At 40.9% G+C, this 9670-nt stretch overlaps 3 protein-coding genes across 4 annotated transcripts in view; all 3 read right to left on the bottom strand.

The window, feature by feature from the left end:
- Window positions 1-1050: 1050 nt before the first annotated feature.
- Window positions 1051-2273, bottom strand: LOC6570370 (phosducin-like protein). Its single transcript, XM_001996566.3, has one exon. The coding sequence runs from the start codon at window positions 2232-2234 to the stop codon at window positions 1389-1391; it is 846 nt and encodes a 281-aa protein (XP_001996602.1). The 5' UTR covers window positions 2235-2273; the 3' UTR covers window positions 1051-1388.
- Window positions 2274-2438: 165 nt separating this feature from the next.
- LOC6570368 lies at window positions 2439-4956 on the bottom strand. Its single transcript, XM_001996565.3, has 5 exons — window positions 4855-4956; window positions 4040-4781; window positions 3633-3877; window positions 2993-3158; window positions 2439-2929 (listed from the first exon to the last, which is right to left on the bottom strand). The coding sequence occupies exons 1-5, from the start codon at window positions 4918-4920 to the stop codon at window positions 2439-2441; spliced, it is 1710 nt and encodes a 569-aa protein (XP_001996601.2). The 5' UTR covers window positions 4921-4956.
- Window positions 4957-5997: 1041 nt separating this feature from the next.
- The window catches only part of LOC6570862, a 39115-nt gene continuing 35442 nt past the window's right edge, over window positions 5998-9670 (bottom strand). For both annotated transcript variants that reach the window (XM_043215611.1, XM_043215609.1), the window contains exon 2: window positions 5998-6861. In XM_043215611.1, coding sequence (XP_043071546.1) covers window positions 6122-6861 — 740 coding nt within the window. In that variant the 3' untranslated portion in view covers window positions 5998-6121. The remainder of the gene's footprint in view (window positions 6862-9670) is intronic.

The raw sequence follows: 9670 nt of genomic DNA, 5'->3' as shown, positions 1-9670 counted from the left end.
TATCACAGTTCGCATACATATAAAGAACCAAGAATCAAGACGTGAAAACAGTGAATATCAAAACATATTATACAAAAGCAAAATAAATATAATATTATCCTAAATGACGCTGTAAGCAAGTGCTCATTTTAGCAACGCTAGAAGTTAGTTCCACATATATTAATATTTAATAACTAAAACTAGTGCTAGCACAGCTCGAGCAATACGATCGAGGCTAGGCAAAAATACAACCCACAGTAAAGGTGCAGAAGTGAAAACAATTTAATTAGATTAACGAGTACATTAAATTTACATAATTAAGAACCATTCCCAGACTTAAGAACTTGCCCAGTTAATGCCAATTTACTTAACCCTAACTGAAGAACATGTCATATATATTAATACCAAACTCTTTCACTGCCCCGATCACTATCTCCACATTGCCGAATCTGTACCATTTCCTAGCCTTAACAATCCCCTAATTTGATGATTTTTCGTGGAATTGTGCGAAAAATCCATCCAAGTTAAAATTCACTCGCTGTGCTACAATTTTTTGTGTTTATTGTTCGAAAACAAAAAAACAAAGCAAAACAAAACAAACTTGAATTTATGCATACATATATGTAATTAGGCTTAGTTAAGATATAAAAACAATTTTCAATTGGCCATTTCATACATAGTATGAAGCCCAATCTGAAGGAGCTCTTTAAACAAAAAAAGAATAGAAAAACCAACTTAAAAATGAAGAGAGAGAAACCAAGCAACACCAATTTGTTGATTAGCAAAAGTTTTATTATCAACATAATTTTTATATTGCCCGTTTATGCTAGGCTATAAGCTATATAAATATATAGACATATATATTGTATATGTATAAATCTTACATAGTACGATTTTGAGTGAAGTACATTCATTAGCCCATAAAAATATTATATAAATCTTATGTTTATTGTATTGTATATTATTGATGATGAAAAACAAAAACAAAAAGGAATTACCGTGTCAAGTGTGCAGGTTCTGTTCTATGTGGATGTAATACATCCGTATATATATATATATATATATATATATATTATTTTTTTTTGTGTAAATCTGCTGCGAATGCATTTCGAATACATTTTTCAAATATTATACTTTTTAAATTAGATTCTTTTGTACATGTATATATTAAAAACAAAATAAATTTGTCATTCTGATTATTTTCTCATTACAAAAAAGTTGCACATAAAACTGTATACAAGATTTTGAAGAATCATAATGTAACTTATTACTGAAAAATAAATAACTAAATTCAAAACATTTGAGACATCCCGACTTATTGACTGACGGACTTATTGCGATCTACATAAATGCGAGACGTTCGAACACATCATTTGGTCAGCTCCTCTTTATATAGTAAGTACATATTCCTAGTTGTACAAGGCCTTATCCACTATGATGCCGTGCTCGATGAGGAAACTTTCCACATCGGAGGCGAAAAAGTCATCGCTCAAATCATCAGTTAGCCGCACAAAGTTGCCAATCAGCGCCTGGGCCTTGTACACCAACAGAGCGGGCAGTCCCTTGGTGCGAAAATCACGACTCATGCCAGCCACGGAGCTGCAGATCTTGGCAAACTTAATGGACGGATATTCGGTGGCCAGCGTATCCAAGCATTTATTAAGCGTGGCGCAAGCGGTTTGGCTACGTTCATAGATGTGTATAATGATGGTCGTGTGCTTGTTCTCCTGCTCCACGCAGGCCAGGAACTCTTCGTGCGTGCCCAGTTGCACTACCTTGCCGAACTGCTGATGGTGGCCCGTCTGGCGCAGCATTTCGGCCATGCGCTGCTTTTGGTACTGCTGCAGAAAGTCTTCGCTCATCAGCTCCGCAAATTCAGCATCCAGCTCCTCCTGACGCTTGCGTTCCTCATCCTCTGCAGATGTCGTTGTGGTCATTGTCAGTTTCTTAGCCATATCCAAGCGCTGGCGTTCCGTTTCCTCGCGACGCTCCGCTTCCAGTTGCTTGAAACGCTGCCAGTCCTGCACAACGCCCTTGGGCCCTGTATTGGTTGAGCCCTGCTGCTGGCGATAGCCGCCCGGTGGCGCTGCATTGGGGTCTGTGTTGAGTGTCAGTCCGGATTTAGCTGCGGCTCCTTTGCAAGAGCCCCTAGCGCCTTCCTCGGAGTCGCCATCGTCGGCATTGTCCTCGCCTTCGCTGCTGCTGCAGTAGTACTCTAATTTCTCGCCCAGTAATTTATCTTCTAGGGTGGCCATAATGCAGTTCTATCACTTTTATTAATTTAATTATAGAAAATTCAGCAAAAAGCAAACAAACTAATGATGATGGGTACAAAAGTATCGATACTCTTTGCAGCAACAGCTGTTTGTGGGAACGCATTTTGTGAATGGCAAGCAGTACAAAGTTATCGTTTCACTATTATCGCTTAATTATTATTGAAATTACATTTCAAAATGAATTTAATATTTTAATTTGTGTGTAATGCGAATAATTTTAAAAATTTCGCGTAAATTTTCAGGCACCTCAAACTGATCAATTATCTGCTCCATGCTATTGAAGTCAGCCTTTTCCAGTTCATCGCAGGAGTCATCATCACTGCACTCGGGATTCGAGAGCGCCAAACGCTCGGCAAATGAGACAATGCCGCACCAGGCGCGAAAATCCAAAGTTCCACTGCCATTCGACTGATAATCCAATGTGGTAAGGGTATTTTTCACATTTTTCTCGGTGCCATGAAACTCCAATACATCCTCCAGTGCCTGCGGCAAACTGCGCCACAACATTGTGCGCTCCTTGTACTCCACGAGCGGTGTCTCCTCGTTGCCCAAGGCCAGTTCAGTTTCCGGCTCCTCGCAACGGCTCAGATGCTTGAGGAAGACGCGCTTGTAGAGCTGCTTTCGCTGCTGCGAGACCCACACATATTTGCTCAGGTAGGTCCAAGGTGTCATGGCTGCGAGGGTAGACATTAAAGTTTCAGCTAGACAGGCAGACATGCATACGAATTTATACAAACTCTTGAGCATGGAGAGATCCATAGGCACATCGAATCGCGTCGCCGATTTGGAGAACTTTCGCGGCATCTTGTTGCTCGAGCTGACCGTTGTCTTATCCACCTCCTCAGTCGGCTTGTGCACTGTCTTCGGCATGTACTTGATGGCCTCACGCAGTGCACGATTGAGCTGAAGGAAGGCAAAGAAGGTATTTTAAAGAATTTAAAATTAAGCTCTTCTTCGAAATCATATTGAAATATTAAATTTGTATAGTGGCTCAAAGTTTCTGAAAGCTGGATAATCTAAATTAATTGCCTTTGATTAACGAAGATTTTTTAAAATAATTTTATTTGCTGTGCTTCTTAGGAAAAATATGTTGTCCACATCCTAATTGATGAAAACAAGTTAAATAAATTCATTTTTGAAATACCAAAATACAATAATAGAATTAACGTAAAATATAATTGTGAAAATAAAGACTTGATTTTGTAGATAATCTCTTAATAAAAATATCACATGAAAAATAAATATCTTCAAATCAATTAAAAATTGCTTCTAATTTTTCAAAAATAAATATTTAAAGCAATAAATATTGTGTATTATTGGAAAAAATCCGACATGAGTCCATGTCTACTATGGATTGACCCATTCAGCTATACCCACATATCTCCCAAATGTGTTTTCAATTAAATCCACTGTTAGATCCGTTTTGAGCGTCTGAAAGGCCTCGTCGGTTAGGAAACTGCCCTTGAGCAATATGGGCTCCCGCTCAATCTCGCGCTTATCCTTGGGCAGCAGACTAACCGAATTTGGGATCAGACTGGGTCTGGTGCTGGCATTCAGCGAATCGGGACCCAAGGTGGCCACCTGAGTCTCTGGATCCTCGCTCAAGTGAAATGTGGTGGTGGCTGAAACATTTCAACTACAGCTTGTTAAATATATATGTTAAAAAAAAAGAAAAAATCGCATCGGGTCAACAATTATTATTTATGAGCCGAATATTCAATAAAACCTTTCTAAATTTGTTTGTAGACTGTAAAATTCTTCTTTAGATAATATTCTGTACGAACCCTGTGTGGGTTTTAGTTTCTTGCGCCTTTTGCCCCGTCTCGCATCCTCGTCGCTTATCTCGTGCTCATTGATGCACGTCTTCGGCGGCTTGGGCTCCAGGTCGATGTGTTGATCACCGCCAGTCGTCAGAGTGGCTGTGGCCAGCGAGGATTTGGGTCGCTGCTCACTGGACGGCTGTCGTCGGGGCTTCTTCTCCTCATTTGCACCGGCGCTCTTGGGTTTCTTGCCCTCCTCGATGCCGCTTTGGGTTAGCTCCGAGCTGGGCTTCCAGTAGAGCGTTTCCTGTGAGTGCGAGCGCCGCAGATCCAATATAATCTTCTTCCGCTGAATGTTCTCATGCTTGCCCCACTCTGGCGTAATGCAGCGCCTATAAAAGGAGCCCGCACTGTTTCGCGTATGGATACTGGTCACAGTTGGTGTCGGCGTCATGGGTCGGGAATCGGTCTCCGCGTAGCGTCTGAACAGATCCTCTGGTATGTTGTCCGCCTCATGCGGCTGCAGTTTCTCCTCAAGTGACTTCTCCTTAGTTGCCTGCAAGGGACCTTTGCCCTCAATGGCTAGTGATGTTTTCAGCTGGTTTATGACATCCTTGACAGCTGACGGCGCCGGATGGTTGCACAGCACCGAGCAGCCTTTGGCAAACGGATTGAACAGCCCACCAAATGGACGCAGCGACAGAGGCATCGGCAAGGCCTCAAATTTCAACGGCATACGCGAATCATCCGCATGAAGGTTCTTCCGCTGCAGGGCAGCCACATGTATTAGTTTAACTTAACTTAACTGAACTGCTAGAGAAATGTTATTTTCTATTTACCTTCTTGACATATTTGATATGCCGCTTCGGTGTGGGCACCAATCCGCTCCGTGTTGTGCCGCTCATCGCTGCTCACGAGAAACTCTGGCGAAGACTCATAAAAGCCTTCGGCGTCCAATAAACAACGCAACGCAAAGCAAATCGTTGCCATAGCAAATGCCAACCCAAAGTTTGGTCTTCTTGTCTGCTCAAAATACGTTTATTTTGACGAATATATTTTGGTGAAACTAAATGAGCAAAACTTACGAATTCAATTTATGACAAGACGAGATTGAATTTCAGCTTATTCTAATAATGCTCTGTGCAGAGTGTATTATAATATTGCCAACCCATAAAGTATATATGCAGATATAAAAATAATTGGTCTGGACGACTAGACGACTAGAGTCTGTCTGCTCCTATTCCTCAACATACTAATTTTGTCGTAAAGTTTGTACAGCATTGGCGGAGACGTCTCCGCAAAAGCGCAAAATGAACAGGACATGACCTAAACAAGTAATTGATATACGTGTTTATATAAAGAATAAAAACTTACTCATTACAGCTGCTAAGAATGTTTGTCTATAAGGCATATTGGGAAATAGATATTATAATTCAAACAATTAACACCGTGTTTCTTAACATATGCAACATATTCTGTCTTCAAGCCTGTTTAACAATATGATCGTATATTGAATGTATGTAGCTATTCTTAGGAAAGGTAATTATGATTGATAGAACACCTTATAAGTCCTCCAACTCCTATCGTTGAGAGTGAAGAGAGTCCTGAGTAGACTGGGTCTAACATGCAAAATGGCAAGTCTGCACAAGTATATTTATAAAGCAATTTATTATTCCGGTGTTAGTGCTGTGATTGTTGTTAATATTTTCTTTATTTGGAAGTGTTTCTATTTCTACATTAAATATCGCCACTGCTGCAGAGGTATCCTCATGAAAAGATCAGTTTTACTGAAAACCCAATAATGTTGCAAGTTTTCATAGTTTAAACCTAAGAAAGAAAGCCCAAGATTTGTCATATTTTACAGTTTGTGATTACTTTCTATATCTTAAAATCTTCAAAGACTTTTTTAAGTACCCAATTTGACCCCATCAAATGCTTTTATTCAACTAGAATTTTAATTTAGAAATTTAAAGAAATTTAAGTATTTGGAATTTTAACATTTTCATAAGCACTTTATTAATTAGATAAATCAGTTTGTTTTGTTGTCGCTAAGAACTAAGTGTTAAGTAGTTGAAAGTTGAGGACAGAGGCTCCTCAGGCTCCTTCTCAGTACAAGGAGCCGCGATGATGCAAATGTCTCAAGCGTTGATCCAGCAACTGGCGCTCATTGGACAGCGATACCGTTGACGAGGATCGATGTATGTGCGGCAGGATATGCCCAGTTGCTGCTGGTGCTGTGACCACCGAGGCGGCGGCCAATGTTGTCTCTATAGGACCCAGGACGGCGGAGTTCCCCACGGCGCGTGAGCGCAGCAAATGATTGCGCATATTGGAGCGTGACCGGCACCGCAGCGAGTTGTTGAATGAGATCTGCAGCGAGAGACGCTTCTGGGAGAGCGAGGCCAGATGATCCGGCGACAACTCGATCACCTGCGAGTTGAGCGGATTGCCAGCTGCCGCAGTGGCAGTCATCGCCGCTGCCGTTGCGGCACTGTAACTTGGCAGCGTCCCAGTCGGCGAGGAGCCACCACAATTGCATGTGATGGATGTCAGGGAAATAGTGTCCGCATTGGCATCGCTGGCGGAACTGGATGAGGTCTCCACCAGGCTGTAGGCGACAGAGGGCTCCTTGACGCCACCTGCTTCATTGTTGGCGTTCTCAAATATCTTGATGACGGGCACTAGGGCGGGACGAAGTATGATGCCCGCCTTGCGGAACTCCTCGAGTGCATCGTCATAGGTGGGCAGGCCGGAGACAATCGTATAGGAGGGCAGTGACTCCACCTCATATTCAGGCGGACAGTGGCGGCAGATTTCGATGCTGGCATCGCTATGATTGGCACGATCTGAAAGCAGACAAACAGACATTCGTAATTGATTTAAACGAATTCTATCAATTATAAATGAACCCAACAGCAATTCCCCGATTTGAACTCTCAACATCCGCTCAGCAAGTAAAAATAAAAAGCGGCAAAAGAAACATGAGAGAACTTTTTCGGGTATCGAACTAAAACTACCCTTGCAGATATGTAGTATAAATTCGATACAGGTATTTATGTAGTCAGGTCAAGATAAATCTTGCAATTGACTTGGCTTTTGTCTAAATATCTCAAAAGACAAGCATGGTTTCAATACAAAACTCATTGTGTACATTTTAAATAGAAAGTTCAGTCAAGTAATTAAAAAAAATTGTAATTATTCATTACGTATTGTATAATTTAAATATGTTTTACGTTGTTGTTTCATTTTTTGTATACTCCGAAATATTTCGAATTCCAACGCTGAACAAAATGTGCAGAAGAATTAAAATTGTATATTTTTGTATATTAGAAAAATAAATGTTTTTTTCACAGAAAAATTCAATCGATTGGAGTTACATATATTTAGATTTATTTATTTTGGAGCATATTTTACTGCCTAATATTGTAAAGTTCATCAAAGCAGCCTCGCTAGCTGGCCTGACAAACGGCAGACACATGTGCCCAGCTGTAATACTCGATGGCAAGGGCATAAGGGCATAAGAGCAATCCAAATTACCAAATCAATTCTGTAGTACCTTTGGGACGATCCAACTCCCCACCTTTTACACAGCCACTGGAAGCTTTAGTTTCACGTATTCTTTTTGCTGGGGGGTTGGGCTGTGCATTAATGAAATTTTTATGTTTAAATGTCGCAACGTTTTGTAGTAAGCTACTAAAACTGCCGCTGGCGGAAATGTGCAAGCTGCGTCCAACCCTTAAAAGTAGGCAACAACATTTTTTATTGCAATTGCCCTGTTGTTTCGGGGGAAAATACCCAATGTCCTGCCCCTCCCCAATCTCTCGCTTGAGGTGAGTCAGCATGAAGGCCGCCCTCCCACTAGTGAGATAGATAGAAACTGTTGATGCGGCAAGCGTTTAGAGACGTGCTACACGATTTTGAAGATTAGCCGCATGCTGCGTGGCTTTAAAAAACACACGAAAATGGCGCACGCTTCGTTTCACACCCTTCTGTGTGTCTGTGTGTGTGTGTGGGTGTGTGGGCAGCGGGTGGAAATTTAAAAGCTGGCGCTGGCGCTGGCGGCTGTAACCGGGAGCGTTTTCACACCCACATGAATGGACGTTCATTTTTTATGCAACGCTTTGTAAGCTCACAAAATTAAATTGATGATCCAACACAGGACACCGAAGCAACCGACAAAATGGAAACTCATTGTCATTTGTGTATGTTATGGGGAGTCCATGATGGGAGGTGGAGAGGGTTGGTTGCTTAACCATATGGAGTGCCCATTCAGACTTGGTTAAGCTGTTCTGTTGTGGCAACAGCTCAGCAGAGCTCAAGCCATTTTGTGTAATTTTCAATTGACTTTTGTTAATTGCGCTGAAAGGACTTGACTTTTATCTTGATTTGTTGACGGGTTGGCAGCACGTGTCACATTTTATTTTTCCATAACTATCGACTCTTTTCACTCCCTCTCTCTTTCTCTGTGATCTATCGATTCTTTTGCAGAATTTTTAATATTGATTGACATATGTTTAAGACATTGATCCCAACTATCCACACTTTACACATTTGCAGCAATATTTCATTATATTTGTTTAGTTTATTTTTTCAAAATAGTCTACTATGTTTTTTAAGAAATCTTAATTAAATAATATTATAATAAGTTTTTAAGATTTTACGAAAGACAAGAAAAACTTTTGTTTTACAACTAAATATATTGTTGGCATGTTAATGAAATGTTTTGAATTATTTTGTTTGATTTGCAAACACATCACAATTTAATTTAATTTTTAATTTTGTATAAAATAAATAAAGTGTCATATAAAATTGTGGCAGAGTGGCCAACGTGGCCAACGTTAAAGCTCTATCAAATATCAAGTTATGAGCTGTGGGGCATGTCACTTAAGAGCTTCATTTGATGAACTGTCTGTCGCCATAAGCCCCAAGGATATACGCATTTCAATTCCCCAAGCGCAGCTTAGCACCACAATAAAATGAAGTGCAGCAGTAAAAAGAATGAAACGCGCAATATAAAAAAAAGAAAATACAAAAAATGCGAGAAAAGGCACAAAGTGTAAGTGCGTTGTGCATAAAGTATGCGCCGCAAGTTATAAGCCAAAAGCAAAATGGACACCAAATAACCTCACTAGTCAATATGCTAAAGGTCATGGAGATGCGATCCCACCCAAAAAAAAAAAAAAAAAAACCTAAGGACAACAAGCAGCAGGGAGCTAACAACCAGAAGCAAAAAGCATAACCTAAGGCAGGCCAAAGATATTTGGGCGTTCACGAAAAAGTTAAACACACTTTATGTTCGGTGGGGCTAAGCGTTAGTGTTCGCTGCTCTTCCCTCCTTTTGTGTATGTGGATTTGGGCGCCAAAACCACCGCAAAACCGAAGCAAAAAAGAAAACAAACGACGCAGCTCAACAAAAAAAAAAAAATAACAAAGAAAATGATGTGCCCAGGACAACATGGCTATGTAGTCTATATGCCGATGGCTGGCAGGCGAGTAAGCAAGAATAACAACAGACACATTGAGGGGATATATGGGGAAGCAGTCTCCCTCTCCGGTTCTCTGGTGATGCTTGCCAGGCACGTAAGCAGTTGATGGCCCGGCCTCCCGCCCCCACCCGCTAAAAGTAAAAACTCCAGAAGCCACAGAGTTTTGGAT

The sequence above is a fragment of the Drosophila grimshawi genome, unplaced genomic scaffold (assembly GCF_018153295.1).
Source record: "Drosophila grimshawi isolate 15287-2541.00 unplaced genomic scaffold, ASM1815329v1 contig_44, whole genome shotgun sequence".
NCBI lineage: Eukaryota > Metazoa > Arthropoda > Insecta > Diptera > Drosophilidae > Drosophila > Drosophila grimshawi.
This window is presented reverse-complemented; position numbering and strand designations above follow the sequence as displayed.